The 17886-nt window shown below is 52.3% G+C and overlaps 1 protein-coding gene across 1 annotated transcript in view; it reads right to left on the reverse strand.

Annotated features, from left to right (window-relative positions):
- MUC19 (mucin 19, oligomeric) overlaps nucleotides 1-17886 on the reverse strand; it is a 154241-nt gene that overhangs the window by 76667 nt on the left and 59688 nt on the right. The window contains exons 39-44 of the mRNA XM_057704185.1: nucleotides 8819-8887; nucleotides 5897-5965; nucleotides 4517-4618; nucleotides 3832-3874; nucleotides 3302-3318; nucleotides 875-964 (exon numbers count right to left, since the gene is read on the reverse strand). Coding sequence (XP_057560168.1) covers nucleotides 875-964; nucleotides 3302-3318; nucleotides 3832-3874; nucleotides 4517-4618; nucleotides 5897-5965; nucleotides 8819-8887 — 390 coding nt within the window. The remainder of the gene's footprint in view (nucleotides 1-874; nucleotides 965-3301; nucleotides 3319-3831; nucleotides 3875-4516; nucleotides 4619-5896; nucleotides 5966-8818; nucleotides 8888-17886) is intronic.

Raw genomic sequence — 17886 nt, forward strand, 5'->3', positions numbered from 1 at the left:
AACCTGCACCAGGGGCGCCAGTTGTCCCTGACCCGGACCCTCCAGGTGTTAGGCCAGTGGCCGCTGAACCCTGAGCTGTTGGCAGACTGGTCCCTGACCCTACAGCAGCGGTCCCTGTGGCGGCAGATGACGGTGCAGTCGTCTTTGAACCTGCACCAGGAGCTCCAGTTGCTGCTGATACTCTAGGTGATGATCCAGGGGTCCCTGGGGACGCAGCTGAGGGCAAACTGGTCCCGGGTCCTATAGCAGCGGTCCCTGTGGCTCCAGTTGACGGTGCGCTTGTCTCCGAACCAACACCTGCTGGTCCAGTTGCTGCGGACACGCCAGGTGATGACCCAGGGGTCCCTGACGACCCAGATGGGGCCAAGCTGGTTCCTCGTCCTGGAAGACTTGTTCCCGTTGTTCCCGGTAATGACACAGTCGTCTCTGCACTTACAGCGGGGGCTTCGCTTGTCCCCGATGCGCCGGGGATGGCTCTAGTGGGCCCTGAACCTTGCACTGTTGGTGACCCGGTTCCTGATCCTCCAGCAGCAGTCCCCGTTGCTGCAGGCGGTGCTGCCGTGGTCTCGGAACCGATGCCAGGGGGTGCAGTTGATGCTGCTCCTCCAGGCGATGACCCAGGGGTCCCTGAGGCTGCCGACGAGGGCAAACTGGTGCCTGATCCTGTGACACTCGTCCCTGTGCCTCCAGGTAATGGCACACTTGTCTCCGAAGAAAGACCAGGTGGCCCGGTGGGTGCCGATCCCCCAGGTGATGGCCCAGGGCTCCCTGATGCTCCTGGGGATGCTGAACTGGTTCCTAGTCCTAGGACACTCATCCCTGTGCCTCCAGGTAACGACACAGTGGTCTCCGAACCTAGGGCAGGTGGTCCGCTTGTCCCTGACCCTCCAGCTGATGACCCGGGGGTACCTGAGACTCCCGAGGGCGGTGAACTGCTTCCTGATCCGAAGCCACTAGTCCCTGTTGTTCCAGCTAACGGCGCAGTGGTCTCCGAACCTGCACCAGGGGCGCCAGTTGTCCCTGACCCGGACCCTCCAGGTGTTAGGCCAGTGGCCGCTGAACCCTGAGCTGTTGGCAGACTGGTCCCTGACCCTACAGCAGCGGTCCCTGTGGCGGCAGATGACGGTGCAGTCGTCTTTGAACCTGCACCAGGAGCTCCAGTTGCTGCTGATACTCTAGGTGATGATCCAGGGGTCCCTGGGGACGCAGCTGAGGGCAAACTGGTCCCGGGTCCTATAGCAGCGGTCCCTGTGGCTCCAGTTGACGGTGCGCTCGTCTCCGAACCAACACCTGCTGGTCCAGTTGCTGCGGACACGCCAGGTGATGATCCAGGGGTCCCTGACGACCCAGATGGGGCCAAGCTGGTTCCTCGTCCTGGAAGACTTGTTCCCGTTGTTCCCGGTAATGACACAGTCGTCTCTGCACTTACAGCGGGGGCTTCGCTTGTCCCCGATGCGCCGGGGATGGCTCTAGTGGGCCCTGAACCTTGCACTGTTGGTGACCCGGTTCCTGATCCTCCAGCAGCAGTCCCCGTTGCTGCAGGCGGTGCTGCCGTGGTCTCGGAACCGATGCCAGGGGGTGCAGTTGATGCTGCTCCTCCAGGCGATGACCCAGGGGTCCCTGAGGCTGCCGACGAGGGCAAACTGGTGCCTGATCCTGTGACACTCGTCCCTGTGCCTCCAGGTAATGGCACACTTGTCTCCGAAGAAAGACCAGGTGGCCCGGTGGGTGCCGATCCCCCAGGTGATGGCCCAGGGCTCCCTGATGCTCCTGGGGATGCTGAACTGGTTCCTAGTCCTAGGACACTCGTCCCTGTGCCTCCAGGTAACGACACAGTGGTCTCCGAACCTAGGGCAGGTGGTCCGCTTGTCCCTGACCCTCCAGCTGATGACCCGGGGGTACCTGAGACTCCCGAGGGCGGTGAACTGCTTCCTGATCCGAAGCCACTAGTCCCTGTTGTTCCAGCTAACGGCGCAGTGGTCTCCGAACCTGCACCAGGGGCGCCAGTTGTCCCTGACCCGGACCCTCCAGGTGTTAGGCCAGTGGCCGCTGAACCCTGAGCTGTTGGCAGACTGGTCCCTGACCCTACAGCAGCGGTCCCTGTGGCGGCAGATGACGGTGCAGTCGTCTTTGAACCTGCACCAGGAGCTCCAGTTGCTGCTGATACTCTAGGTGATGATCCAGGGGTCCCTGGGGACGCAGCTGAGGGCAAACTGGTCCCGGGTCCTATAGCAGCGGTCCCTGTGGCTCCAGTTGACGGTGCGCTTGTCTCCGAACCAACACCTGCTGGTCCAGTTGCTGCGGACACGCCAGATGATGACCCAGGGGTCCCTGACGACCCAGATGGGGCCAAGCTGGTTCCTCGTCCTGGAAGACTTGTTCCCGTTGTTCCCGGTAATGACACAGTCGTCTCTGCACTTACAGCAGGGGCTTCGCTTGTCCCCGATGCGCCGGGGATGGCTCTAGTGGGCCCTGAACCTTGCACTGTTGGTGACCCGGTTCCTGATCCTCCAGCAGCAGTCCCCGTTGCTGCAGGCGGTGCTGCCGTGGTCTCGGAACCGATGCCAGGGGGTGCAGTTGATGCTGCTCCTCCAGGCGATGACCCAGGGGTCCCTGAGGCTGCCGACGAGGGCAAACTGGTGCCTGATCCTGTGACACTCGTCCCTGTGCCTCCAGGTAATGGCACACTTGTCTCCGAAGAAAGACCAGGTGGCCCGGTGGGTGCCGATCCCCCAGGTGATGGCCCAGGGCTCCCTGATGCTCCTGGGGATGCTGAACTGGTTCCTAGTCCTAGGACACTCATCCCTGTGCCTCCAGGTAACGACACAGTGGTCTCCGAACCTAGGGCAGGTGGTCCGCTTGTCCCTGACCCTCCAGCTGATGACCCGGGGGTACCTGAGACTCCCGAGGGCGGTGAACTGCTTCCTGATCCGAAGCCACTAGTCCCTGTTGTTCCAGCTAACGGCGCAGTGGTCTCCGAACCTGCACCAGGGGCGCCAGTTGTCCCTGACCCGGACCCTCCAGGTGTTAGGCCAGTGGCCGCTGAACCCTGAGCTGTTGGCAGACTGGTCCCTGACCCTACAGCAGCGGTCCCTGTGGCGGCAGATGACGGTGCAGTCGTCTTTGAACCTGCACCAGGAGCTCCAGTTGCTGCTGATACTCTAGGTGATGATCCAGGGGTCCCTGGGGACGCAGCTGAGGGCAAACTGGTCCCGGGTCCTATAGCAGCGGTCCCTGTGGCTCCAGTTGACGGTGCGCTTGTCTCCGAACCAACACCTGCTGGTCCAGTTGCTGCGGACACGCCAGGTGATGATCCAGGGGCCAAGCTGGTTCCTCGTCCTGGAAGACTTGTTCCCGTTGTTCCCGGTAATGACACAGTCGTCTCTGCACTTACAGCGGGGGCTTCGCTTGTCCCCGATGCGCCGGGGATGGCTCTAGTGGGCCCTGAACCTTGCACTGTTGGTGACCCGGTTCCTGATCCTCCAGCAGCAGTCCCCGTTGCTGCAGGCGGTGCTGCCGTGGTCTCGGAACCGATGCCAGGGGGTGCAGTTGATGCTGCTCCTCCAGGCGATGACCCAGGGGTCCCTGAGGCTGCCGACGAGGGCAAACTGGTGCCTGATCCTGTGACACTCGTCCCTGTGCCTCCAGGTAATGGCACACTTGTCTCCGAAGAAAGACCAGGTGGCCCGGTGGGTGCCGATCCCCCAGGTGATGGCCCAGGGCTCCCTGATGCTCCTGGGGATGCTGAACTGGTTCCTAGTCCTAGGACACTCGTCCCTGTGCCTCCAGGTAACGACACAGTGGTCTCCGAACCTAGGGCAGGTGGTCCGCTTGTCCCTGACCCTCCAGCTGATGACCCGGGGGTACCTGAGACTCCCGAGGGCGGTGAACTGCTTCCTGATCCGAAGCCACTAGTCCCTGTTGTTCCAGCTAACGGCGCAGTGGTCTCCGAACCTGCACCAGGGGCGCCAGTTGTCCCTGACCCGGACCCTCCAGGTGTTAGGCCAGTGGCCGCTGAACCCTGAGCTGTTGGCAGACTGGTCCCTGACCCTACAGCAGCGGTCCCTGTGGCGGCAGATGACGGTGCAGTCGTCTTTGAACCTGCACCAGGAGCTCCAGTTGCTGCTGATACTCTAGGTGATGATCCAGGGGTCCCTGGGGACGCAGCTGAGGGCAAACTGGTCCCGGGTCCTATAGCAGCGGTCCCTGTGGCTCCAGTTGACGGTGCGCTTGTCTCCGAACCAACACCTGCTGGTCCAGTTGCTGCGGACACGCCAGGTGATGATCCAGGGGTCCCTGACGACCCAGATGGGGCCAAGCTGGTTCCTCGTCCTGGAAGACTTGTTCCCGTTGTTCCCGGTAATGACACAGTCGTCTCTGCACTTACAGCGGGGGCTTCGCTTGTCCCCGATGCGCCGGGGATGGCTCTAGTGGGCCCTGAACCTTGCACTGTTGGTGACCCGGTTCCTGATCCTCCAGCAGCAGTCCCCGTTGCTGCAGGCGGTGCTGCCGTGGTCTCGGAACCGATGCCAGGGGGTGCAGTTGATGCTGCTCCTCCAGGCGATGACCCAGGGGTCCCTGAGGCTGCCGACAAGGGCAAACTGGTGCCTGATCCTGTGACACTCGTCCCTGTGCCTCCAGGTAATGGCACACTTGTCTCCGAAGAAAGACCAGGTGGCCCGGTGGGTGCCGATCCCCCAGGTGATGGCCCAGGGCTCCCTGATGCTCCTGGGGATGCTGAACTGGTTCCTAGTCCTAGGACACTCATCCCTGTGCCTCCAGGTAACGACACAGTGGTCTCCGAACCTAGGGCAGGTGGTCCGCTTGTCCCTGACCCTCCAGCTGATGACCCGGGGGTACCTGAGACTCCCGAGGGCGGTGAACTGCTTCCTGATCCGAAGCCACTAGTCCCTGTTGTTCCAGCTAACGGCGCAGTGGTCTCCGAACCTGCACCAGGGGCGCCAGTTGTCCCTGACCCGGACCCTCCAGGTGTTAGGCCAGTGGCCGCTGAACCCTGAGCTGTTGGCAGACTGGTCCCTGACCCTACAGCAGCGGTCCCTGTGGTGGCAGATGACGGTGCAGTCGTCTTTGAACCTGCACCAGGAGCTCCAGTTGCTGCTGATACTCTAGGTGATGATCCAGGGGTCTCTGGGGACGCAGCTGAGGGCAAACTGGTCCCGGGTCCTATAGCAGCGGTCCCTGTGGCTCCAGTTGACGGTGCGCTTGTCTCCGAACCAACACCTGCTGGTCCAGTTGCTGCGGACACGCCAGGTGATGATCCAGGGGTCCCTGACGACCCAGATGGGGCCAAGCTGGTTCCTCGTCCTGGAAGACTTGTTCCTGTTGTTCCCGGTAATGACACAGTCGTCTCTGCACTTACAGCGGGGGCTTCGCTTGTCCCCGATGCGCCGGGGATGGCTCTAGTGGGCCCTGAACCTTGCACTGTTGGTGACCCGGTTCCTGATCCTCCAGCAGCAGTCCCCGTTGCTGCAGGCGGTGCTGCCGTGGTCTCGGAACCGATGCCAGGGGGTGCAGTTGATGCTGCTCCTCCAGGCGATGACCCAGGGGTCCCTGAGGCTGCCGACGAGGGCAAACTGGTGCCTGATCCTGTGACACTCGTCCCTGTGCCTCCAGGTAATGGCACACTTGTCTCCGAAGAAAGACCAGGTGGCCCGGTGGGTGCCGATCCCCCAGGTGATGGCCCAGGGCTCCCTGATGCTCCTGGGGATGCTGAACTGGTTCCTAGTCCTAGGACACTCATCCCTGTGCCTCCAGGTAACGACACAGTGGTCTCCGAACCTAGGGCAGGTGGTCCGCTTGTCCCTGACCCTCCAGCTGATGACCCGGGGGTACCTGAGACTCCCGAGGGCGGTGAACTGCTTCCTGATCCGAAGCCACTAGTCCCTGTTGTTCCAGCTAACGGCGCAGTGGTCTCCGAACCTGCACCAGGGGCGCCAGTTGTCCCTGACCCGGACCCTCCAGGTGTTAGGCCAGTGGCCGCTGAACCCTGAGCTGTTGGCAGACTGGTCCCTGACCCTACAGCAGCGGTCCCTGTGGCGGCAGATGACGGTGCAGTCGTCTTTGAACCTGCACCAGGAGCTCCAGTTGCTGCTGATACTCTAGGTGATGATCCAGGGGTCCCTGGGGACGCAGCTGAGGGCAAACTGGTCCCGGGTCCTATAGCAGCGGTCCCTGTGGCTCCAGTTGACGGTGCGCTTGTCTCCGAACCAACACCTGCTGGTCCAGTTGCTGCGGACACGCCAGGTGATGACGCAGGGGTCCCTGACGACCCAGATGGGGCCAAGCTGGTTCCTCGTCCTGGAAGACTTGTTCCCGTTGTTCCCGGTAATGACACAGTCGTCTCTGCACTTACAGCGGGGGCTTCGCTTGTCCCCGATGCGCCGGGGATGGCTCTAGTGGGCCCTGAACCTTGCACTGTTGGTGACCCGGTTCCTGATCCTCCAGCAGCAGTCCCCGTTGCTGCAGGCGGTGCTGCCGTGGTCTCGGAACCGATGCCAGGGGGTGCAGTTGATGCTGCTCCTCCAGGCGATGACCCAGGGGTCCCTGAGGCTGCCGACGAGGGCAAACTGGTGCCTGATCCTGTGACACTCGTCCCTGTGCCTCCAGGTAATGGCACACTTGTCTCCGAAGAAAGACCAGGTGGCCCGGTGGGTGCCGATCCCCCAGGTGATGGCCCAGGGCTCCCTGATGCTCCTGGGGATGCTGAACTGGTTCCTAGTCCTAGGACACTCATCCCTGTGCCTCCAGGTAACGACACAGTGGTCTCCGAACCTAGGGCAGGTGGTCCGCTTGTCCCTGACCCTCCAGCTGATGACCCGGGGGTACCTGAGACTCCCGAGGGCGGTGAACTGCTTCCTGATCCGAAGCCACTAGTCCCTGTTGTTCCAGCTAACGGCGCAGTGGTCTCCGAACCTGCACCAGGGGCGCCAGTTGTCCCTGACCCGGACCCTCCAGGTGTTAGGCCAGTGGCCGCTGAACCCTGAGCTGTTGGCAGACTGGTCCCTGACCCTACAGCAGCGGTCCCTGTGGCGGCAGATGACGGTGCAGTCGTCTTTGAACCTGCACCAGGAGCTCCAGTTGCTGCTGATACTCTAGGTGATGATCCAGGGGTCCCTGGGGACGCAGCTGAGGGCAAACTGGTCCCGGGTCCTATAGCAGCGGTCCCTGTGGCTCCAGTTGACGGTGCGCTTGTCTCCGAACCAACACCTGCTGGTCCAGTTGCTGCGGACACGCCAGGTGATGACGCAGGGGTCCCTGACGACCCAGATGGGGCCAAGCTGGTTCCTCGTCCTGGAAGACTTGTTCCCGTTGTTCCCGGTAATGACACAGTCGTCTCTGCACTTACAGCGGGGGCTTCGCTTGTCCCCGATGCGCCGGGGATGGCTCTAGTGGGCCCTGAACCTTGCACTGTTGGTGACACGGTTCCTGATCCTCCAGCAGCAGTCCCCGTTGCTGCAGGCGGTGCTGCCGTGGTCTCGGAACCGATGCCAGGGGGTGCAGTTGATGCTGCTCCTCCAGGCGATGACCCAGGGGTCCCTGAGGCTGCCGACGAGGGCAAACTGGTGCCTGATCCTGTGACACTCGTCCCTGTGCCTCCAGGTAATGGCACACTTGTCTCCGAAGAAAGACCAGGTGGCCCGGTGGGTGCCGATCCCCCAGGTGATGGCCCAGGGCTCCCTGATGCTCCTGGGGATGCTGAACTGGTTCCTAGTCCTAGGACACTCATCCCTGTGCCTCCAGGTAACGACACAGTGGTCTCCGAACCTAGGGCAGGTGGTCCGCTTGTCCCTGACCCTCCAGCTGATGACCCGGGGGTACCTGAGACTCCCGAGGGCGGTGAACTGCTTCCTGATCCGAAGCCACTAGTCCCTGTTGTTCCAGCTAACGGCACAGTGGTCTCCGAACCTGCACCAGGGGCGCCAGTTGTCCCTGACCCGGACCCTCCAGGTGTTAGGCCAGTGGCCGCTGAACCCTGAGCTGTTGGCAGACTGGTCCCTGACCCTACAGCAGCGGTCCCTGTGGTGGCAGATGACGGTGCAGTCGTCTTTGAACCTGCACCAGGAGCTCCAGTTGCTGCTGATACTCTAGGTGATGATCCAGGGGTCCCTGGGGACGCAGCTGAGGGCAAACTGGTCCCGGGTCCTATAGCAGCGGTCCCTGTGGCTCCAGTTGACGGTGCGCTTGTCTCCGAACCAACACCTGCTGGTCCAGTTGCTGCGGACACGCCAGGTGATGACCCAGGGGTCCCTGACGACCCAGATGGGGCCAAGCTGGTTCCTCGTCCTGGAAGACTTGTTCCCGTTGTTCCCGGTAATGACACAGTCATCTCTGCACTTACAGCGGGGGCTTCGCTTGTCCCCGATGCGCCGGGGATGGCTCTAGTGGGCCCTGAACCTTGCACTGTTGGTGACCCGGTTCCTGATCCTCCAGCAGCAGTCCCCGTTGCTGCAGGCGGTGCTGCCGTGGTCTCGGAACCGATGCCAGGGGGTGCAGTTGATGCTGCTCCTCCAGGCGATGACCCAGGGGTCCCTGAGGCTGCCGACGAGGGCAAACTGGTGCCTGATCCTGTGACACTCGTCCCTGTGCCTCCAGGTAATGGCACACTTGTCTCCGAAGAAAGACCAGGTGGCCCGGTGGGTGCCGATCCCCCAGGTGATGGCCCAGGGCTCCCTGATGCTCCTGGGGATGCTGAATTGGTTCCTAGTCCTAGGACACTCATCCCTGTGCCTCCAGGTAACGACACAGTGGTCTCCGAACCTAGGGCAGGTGGTCCGCTTGTCCCTGACCCTCCAGCTGATGACCCGGGGGTACCTGAGACTCCCGAGGGCGGTGAACTGCTTCCTGATCCGAAGCCACTAGTCCCTGTTGTTCCAGCTAACGGCGCAGTGGTCTCCGAACCTGCACCAGGGGCGCCAGTTGTCCCTGACCCGGACCCTCCAGGTGTTAGGCCAGTGGCCGCTGAACCCTGAGCTGTTGGCAGACTGGTCCCTGACCCTACAGCAGCGGTCCCTGTGGCGGCAGATGACGGTGCAGTCGTCTTTGAACCTGCACCAGGAGCTCCAGTTGCTGCTGATACTCTAGGTGATGATCCAGGGGTCCCTGGGGACGCAGCTGAGGGCAAACTGGTCCCGGGTCCTATAGCAGCGGTCCCTGTGGCTCCAGTTGACGGTGCGCTTGTCTCCGAACCAACACCTGCTGGTCCAGTTGCTGCGGACACGCCAGGTGATGATCCAGGGGTCCCTGACGACCCAGATGGGGCCAAGCTGGTTCCTCGTCCTGGAAGACTTGTTCCCGTTGTTCCCGGTAATGACACAGTCGTCTCTGCACTTACAGCGGGGGCTTCGCTTGTCCCCGATGCGCCGGGGATGGCTCTAGTGGGCCCTGAACCTTGCACTGTTGGTGACCCGGTTCCTGATCCTCCAGCAGCAGTCCCCGTTGCTGCAGGCGGTGCTGCCGTGGTCTCGGAACCGATGCCAGGGGGTGCAGTTGATGCTGCTCCTCCAGGCGATGACCCAGGGGTCCCTGAGGCTGCCGACGAGGGCAAACTGGTGCCTGATCCTGTGACACTCGTCCCTGTGCCTCCAGGTAATGGCACACTTGTCTCCGAAGAAAGACCAGGTGGCCCGGTGGGTGCCGATCCCCCAGGTGATGGCCCAGGGCTCCCTGATGCTCCTGGGGATGCTGAACTGGTTCCTAGTCCTAGGACACTCATCCCTGTGCCTCCAGGTAACGACACAGTGGTCTCCGAACCTAGGGCAGGTGGTCCGCTTGTCCCTGACCCTCCAGCTGATGACCCGGGGGTACCTGAGACTCCCGAGGGCGGTGAACTGCTTCCTGATCCGAAGCCACTAGTCCCTGTTGTTCCAGCTAACGGCGCAGTGGTCTCCGAACCTGCACCAGGGGCGCCAGTTGTCCCTGACCCGGACCCTCCAGGTGTTAGGCCAGTGGCCGCTGAACCCTGAGCTGTTGGCAGACTGGTCCCTGACCCTACAGCAGCGGTCCCTGTGGCGGCAGATGACGGTGCAGTCGTCTTTGAACCTGCACCAGGAGCTCCAGTTGCTGCTGATACTCTAGGTGATGATCCAGGCGTCCCTGGGGACGCAGCTGAGGGCAAACTGGTCCCGGGTCCTATAGCAGCGGTCCCTGTGGCTCCAGTTGACGGTGCGCTTGTCTCCGAACCAACACCTGCTGGTCCAGCTGCTGCGGACACGCCAGGTGATGATCCAGGGGTCCCTGACGACCCAGATGGGGCCAAGCTGGTTCCTCGTCCTGGAAGACTTGTTCCCGTTGTTCCCGGTAATGACACAGTCGTCTCTGCACTTACAGCGGGGGCTTCGCTTGTCCCCGATGCGCCGGGGATGGCTCTAGTGGGCCCTGAACCTTGCACTGTTGGTGACCCGGTTCCTGATCCTCCAGCAGCAGTCCCCGTTGCTGCAGGCGGTGCTGCCGTGGTCTCGGAACCGATGCCAGGGGGTGCAGTTGATGCTGCTCCTCTAGGCGATGACCCAGGGGTCCCTGAGGCTGCCGACGAGGGCAAACTGGTGCCTGATCCTGTGACACTCGTCCCTGTGCCTCCAGGTAATGGCACACTTGTCTCCGAAGAAAGACCCGGTGGCCCGGTGGGTGCCGATCCCCCAGGTGATGGCCCAGGGCTCCCTGATGCTCCTGGGGATGCTGAACTGGTTCCTAGTCCTAGGACACTCATCCCTGTGCCTCCAGGTAACGACACAGTGGTCTCCGAACCTAGGGCAGGTGGTCCGCTTGTCCCTGACCCTCCAGCTGATGACCCGGGGGTACCTGAGACTCCCGAGGGCGGTGAACTGCTTCCTGATCCGAAGCCACTAGTCCCTGTTGTTCCAGCTAACGGCGCAGTGGTCTCCGAACCTGCACCAGGGACGTCAGAGAATAAAATGAAATAAAAGGAATCCAAATTGGAAAAGAAGAAGTAAAATTGTCACTCTTTGCAGATGACATGATGTTACACTTGGAAAACCATAAAAACACCACCAGAACACTGCTAGCAGTAATCGATGAATTTAGTAAAGTAGCAGGATACAAAATTAATGCCCAGAAATCTCTTGCATTCCTATACCCTAAGAATGAAACAGCAGAAAGAGAAATTAAGTAAACTCTACCATTCACCATTGCAACAAAAGGAATAAAATACCTAGGAATAAACCTACCTAAGGAGGCAAAAGACCTATATGCAGAAATCTCTGGGACACTGATGAAAGAAATCAAAGACAACACAAACAGATGGAGAGACATACCATGTTCTTGGATTGGAAGAATCAACATTGTGAAAATCACTGTACTACCCAAAGCAATTTACTGATTCAACAGAATCCCTATCAAATTCCTAACAGCATTTTTCACAGAACTAGAACAAGAAATCTTACGATTTGTATGGAAACGCAAAAATCCCTGAATAGCCAAAGCAATCTTGAGAAGGAAAGAAATGGAGTTGGTGGAATTAGGCTTCTCACTTCAAACTATATTACAAGGCCACGGTGATCAAGACAGTATGGTAGTGGCACAAAAATTGAAAGGAAGATCAATGGAACAGAATAGAGAACTCAGATGTAAACCCAAGCACATATGGGCACCTTATCTTTGACAAAGGAGGCACGAATATACAATTGAAAAAAGACAGCCTCTTCAATAAGTGGTGCTGGGAAAATTGGACAGCAATATGTAAAAGATGAAATTAGAATACTTCCTAACACCATACACAAAAATAAACTCCAAATGGATGATAGACCTAAATGTAAGACCAGACACTATAAAACTCCTAGAGGAAAACATAGGCAGAACACTCTATGACACACATCAGAGCAAGATCCTTGTTGACCCACCTCCTAGAATAATGGAAATAAAATGAAGAATAAACAAATGGGACCTCATGAAATTTAAGAGCTTTTGCACAGTGAAAGAAACCATAAACAAGACCAGAAGACAACCCTTAGAATGGGAAAATATACTTGCCAACAAAGCAACAGACAAAGGATTAACCTCCAAAATATACAAGCAGCTCATGCAGCTTAATACCAAAAAAGCAAATAACCCAATCCACAAATGGGCAGAAGACCTAAATAGACATTTCTCCAAAGAAGACATACAGAAGGCCAACTAGCATATGAAGAGATACTCAACATCACTAATCATTAGAGAAATGCAAATCAAAGCCTCAATGAGGTATCACCTCACACCAATCAGAATGGCCATCATCAAAAAATCTAGAAACAATGAATGTTGTAGAGGGTGTGGAGAAAAGGGAACTCTCCTGCACTGTTGGTGGGAATGTAAGTTGGTACAGCCACTATGGAAAACATTTTGGAGGTTCCTTAAAAAATTACAGATAGAACTACCATATGACCCAGTAATCCCACTACTGGACACCTACCCAGAGAAAACCATAATCAAAAAGAAACATGTACCATAACGTTCATTGCAGCACTATTTACAATAGCCAGGACATGGAAGCAACCTAGATGCCCATCAACAGATGAATGGATAAAGAAGATGTGGCATATATTTACAACGGAATATTACTCAGTCATTAAAAGGAATGAAATGGAGCTATATGTAATGAGGTGGATAGAGCTAGAATCCGTCATACAGAGTGAAGTAAGCCAGAAAGAGAACAACAATTACGGTATGCTAACTCATACACACGGAATCTAAAAAAAAAAAAAAAAAAAAAAAAATGGTCCCGATGAACCCAGTGACAGGGCAAGAATAAGGATGCAGATGCAGAGAATGGACTGGAGGACATGGGGTTGGGGGTGCAGGGGGCAAAGGGGAAGCTGGGACGAAGTGAGAGAGTAGCATAGACATATATACACTACCAACTGTAAAATAGATAGTGGGAAGTTGCTGTATAACAAAGGGAGATCAACTCGATGATGGGTGATGCCTTAGAGGGCCAGGATAGGGAGAGCAGTAGGGAGCTGCGGGAAGGAGGGGATATGGGGATATATGTGTAAATACAGCTGATTCACTTTGGTGTACCTCAAAAGCTGGTACAAGAGTGTAAAGCAATTATATTCCAATAAAGAGCTTAAAAAAAAACTTATGGAAAACTATGTTAATATTTTAAACTATAACATTTTCTAACATTAATGAACCATGAATTTTTTCTAATACTAAAGATATTGAATTTTTCCAAAAGACTGAAAATGAAAGACTCTAAATTTAAATATCCTTGTTAATGTCTGATAACCTTTTAATATCCAGTAGTCTATTATTCAAGAAAGAAATGAATTTATTGAACTCAAATATTTCTATCCTGGGGAAATTATATTATCAATCAAAAAATGCAAAAATAACTAACATTGTTTTGCAATTATTTAGTACTTTCAACATATATTTATTTTTGCTTGTCGTTGAAGTGATTTTGTGTAGTGCAATGCAGATCTTAGATAAAGAAATGTAACTAACTGGATGGGAAGTACATCCTAAGTCTCCAACCCAGAAACAGCATTTAAGGACCATATAGAAGATGGTCACCATTACTTTTTAACTTAGATCCACTACGCTTTTATCAAGTAACATTCCAGTGATTTCTAAATTGGCCATTTAAGACTATCAGATTTTAAATGCCACATTAGTCTTATTTAGTAATGGAGAACACCTGAACTGTCAGATCACTGTCACACTCTGTGACACTAGTTGTATCACCTGACTTCCCAGGTGTATCTGTTATAAAGAAAAAAAATGGAAAATTTCATTCATAGAATTTCTTAAACTATGAGATAACCAATTCTGATTTAAATTAACTTCCAACTAAAGATTATGGAAGTGTCTACTTTTCCATATCAGTAATAATTATTACCCTTATACATTTCAAAAAGTGTGCTTTGACATACACTTATTCATTATTTCATTTCATCCTCATCACAATCTCACTCGATAGATTACATTGCTCAGTTTTTACAGATAAGAAAACTAAGGTAATAGAGGTTAAGTGATTCACGCACTTAATTATATGATATTGATTCTAGGAGCAGTGTTTGCATATGGACACTGTTTGGGCAAGTTTTTTTTTTTTAAGAACTTTTATTGAGATATAATTGACATACAGTAAACTGCATATATTTAAAGTGTACGATTTGATATTTTTTTATTAGTAATGTATATATGGCAAACCTAATCTCCCCAAGTTCTTTGTTTTTGGACTTTTTTCACATCAGAAATGGTTATTGAATGTTTATCAAAAGTCTTTTTTAGCCTCTATGTAGAAAACTAGTTGTTTTTATTTCTCTTGGAGTTATTAGTATGATGAACTACAATGGATTCTGTAATTTTGAGAAGCTTTCATTAAAGTTAATAGGAATTATTATTAAACATTATTTTAATATGCTTTTGGATTCTAATTTCAGCCACTTTTCTTATGCTATGCAAACTTTTTAGTTGCTCTTGTTTTCCTTTTTGCTTTTTTATTTCTCTTTCGATAGATTATATTTCTATAGTGATATTTTTATATAATCCCATTAGCATCCTCCCTGTTTTTTTTCACATAGTGTCTATTGGTTGTCCCTTATGGGCAGCAATAAAATTAACTCATTATTTCGTCTTTCCTTCTTCTCTTTCTCTTCTGTATTTTCCAGTTTAAGTAAATACCATTTTCTTTCTTAATGCTTATTTTTTACTTGATCATTTATACTTTACTTGGACATTTTCACTTGGTCAAATATGTAACATTTATCTTCCACCTTTCTTTCAACCTTTGTTATAGTTTTAGAGCCACAGTTAAAAATAGTGCTATCATCTTTTTGTTTGTTTTTAAAGCATCTTTTTGCCAGTTAACACTGCTCCAGGGATTTTACTGTGAAGGGCTCATGGCTACATAATTCCCTGAATTCCTTCATGTTCCTATAGCTTTATTACTTGAATTACTTTTAGCTGGCTATGAAACTCTTGGCCCAAACTCTCTTTTCTTGGGTATCTAAATGCTACTCTACTCTTAATTCTAATGCTAACCTGATTTTCTTTCTTTTTCAATAATTGTCTCTTTCCTCAACATCCAGAAAACTCCTTTATGTTTCAAGTCTAACATTTTTCTAAAATAAGCCACAGAATTGACTGTTCAGGAATGATTCTTCTAGGTGTAAGCTAGGTCCTTTCAACATGTAGATTTGAATTTTTTTTTTAATTACAGGAAACTTGATCTGATTTACAATTTTAAATAGTAGTTCTATTTCCTTGCTTTTTCTCAGCCAGAAACTGCAATAATATATATACAGAGAGAGAGAGAGGATTTTTTTTTTTGTCTGTTTCCTATAACTATGTCCTACTCTGATCCACTTCACCTTTTTTAAAATGTAAGTTTTGGGCAGGGGGTGATCTTTCCAATTCTACTTTCTAATCCCTTTGCCATACTTTCAGTCTTAGATATTCTCTATTGGGTACCTCATTATTTGGCCCTTACTTTTGAGATAATTTTTCTCTTTTTTTTTTCAACCTCTCTCCTTAGTTTTCATCAATTTCAATTTAACATCTTCCTACTATTTATCTATTTTTACCCTGAGTCTCTTAGTTTATAGTTTTGATGTCTCTTTATATCTTCAGTTGTTTATTTTAAATCTGTGTTAATGTTATGTTTTTGAAATCGAGCAGAACCCAGAGGGCTCACTCAAAGTATAAAGACTCTTCCACGTCCCCTGCCTCTTATTTGTAGAAAAGTCGAAATCTCCCAGGCATCCCTGGGTCACAAAAGAGGAAGTTCAAGTAGTCAGTGATTAGGAAATAGAGTCACAGAACTTTTCAGTGTCTGATGCACATTCCTGAGTTGTTTTACAGATAACTATAACTGCCATCAGAAGGAAAAAGCTAACTTCATGATGAGCAGACATGACATAAGCTGCTCCATCTATGGCTAGCACAATTCTAAGAACTGGCCTCAAGACAATGGGATTAACATTATTGCTCATAATAATTTATATCTTTGTGGGTATCAAAATAATTATACCTTGCTCCACCTGCATATATAAGCAGGCAACTAAAATTATCAGCAAAGAGATGCTACAGACCCATGTCAACACCTTCCACTCTAAGAATACGGCGCCCTGTGTCAGCAGGAAGAAGTTACAGAAGATGAACCTTCACCCCTAATCCCATAGAAATAGAATGATGTCTGACAGTGGGGATTTGTAAGCAGCTCCTTTGCCTCTTTCCTGTTGCCCATTTCTGTTCCTCTCAGACCTTATAGAAATGAGATCACTAGGCAACATTTAACCTAAGTCCTGACTTATGTTCTGCTGAATGCGCACAATACCTTACCTAACCTGTTGCTTCCCTGGATTAAAAGAAGTAGGAATGGGACTTCCCTGGTAGCACAGTGGTTAAGAATCCTCCTGCCAATGCAGGGGACATGGATTTGAATCCTGGTCCAGGAAGATCCCACATGCCGAGGAGCAACGCAGCCCATGAGCCACAACTACTGAGCCTGCACTCTAGAGCCTGTGAGCCACAACTACTGAGCCCATGCACCACAACTGCTGAAGCCCACGCATCTAGAGCACAAGCTCTGCAACAAGAGAAGCCACCGCAATGAGAAGCCCGTGCACTGCAATGAAGAGAAACCCCTGCTCGCGACACCTAGAGAAAGCCTGTACGCAGCAATGAAGACCCAACGCGGCCAATAAACAATAAAGTTCTTTAAAATAAAATTTATGAGGCTTAGAGCTTTCTCATATATTAAAGAAAAAAAAAGTAGGAATGAAGAATTAAGTAGTTAAAGAGTGGCTAGCTCTCTACCCCTCAGCTTCTCCCTTAGCAATTCTGCAGGCAGACCATGCAAGCAGGAGAACATCTGAAGAAAGATCATGAGGAGTCAGGCAATCTGTACGCAACGAAAAATGATGCAGAACCTAACATTTTGCCTCAATGATTCACTGAGATTCTTTCCCCTTTTTCTTTCATAAACTGTTATGGCTGAATAGAATCTTTAGAATTGGTTCTCAGACATAAGTCCTCCTTCTCCCAAGATTGCTGGCCTTCTGATTAAAGCAACCTTTCCTTTCTACCAACATTGCCTCTTAAGTATTGGCTTTCAAGCAGCAAGCAGCCAAACCTGAGTTTGGTAACATTTTAGTATTCCTCTGCTTTATGACTAGATTTTTAGAATTTGCTTGCTATTGCTGAAAATTTCTGAAAATGTACGCAAAAGGATAGTTTTACATAGATATTGGAATTTAATTCTTTTTTTTGGATGGTATTTTCCTAAAACAGCAGTAGCAGGAGATCCTATGCAGTAAGGGCAGAGAGGCTTTTGTGAAGTTCATCAGATTTCTCACATCAAGGGCTTCCTCTTGTTACACTGAAGGGAAGGTTCTTTTATAAATGGAGCCTTTCTTTTGTCTGTCTTCTAAGTTTTAATTATTATCCTGTTTTCTTGAGACCCTGAGCTTTAAGTACTTCTTTCTTTTTCCTTTGACATTCAGGCTCCAAGCATTGCTTCACCTTCCAATATGCCTCCTTCTCCTTTACAAGCAGTTGAATGCCTTCCCAAGACTGCTAGTTCTCATTCCATAAACTCTCCAATCCTTTCTTTCAACCCCACATTCACAAATGCTCTGACTTGCCAGATCCCAGATCTTTCAGTATTCTCTAATCAAGGTGAGGACCTTCCCTTCTGGAGATGAACCTTAGTCGATGCTATCTATGTTCTATCACTATTAAACACCTCTCTATACTTCCCTCTCTTTTGATGCCCTGAACTGAATCTGGTTCCTCTATGAGCCCCAGAGCCATCTTTCCCAGTCTTGTGGTTTTAGCCTTCTCTGTCCCCTCTAATCATTCTAGATGTTGGCTCTGTGTTGATATTTCTGGTAGGTAGAAGGAGGTATATGTAGATTGTAACAT

The sequence above is a fragment of the Hippopotamus amphibius genome, chromosome 12 (assembly GCF_030028045.1).
Source record: "Hippopotamus amphibius kiboko isolate mHipAmp2 chromosome 12, mHipAmp2.hap2, whole genome shotgun sequence".
Lineage (NCBI taxonomy): Eukaryota > Metazoa > Chordata > Mammalia > Artiodactyla > Hippopotamidae > Hippopotamus > Hippopotamus amphibius.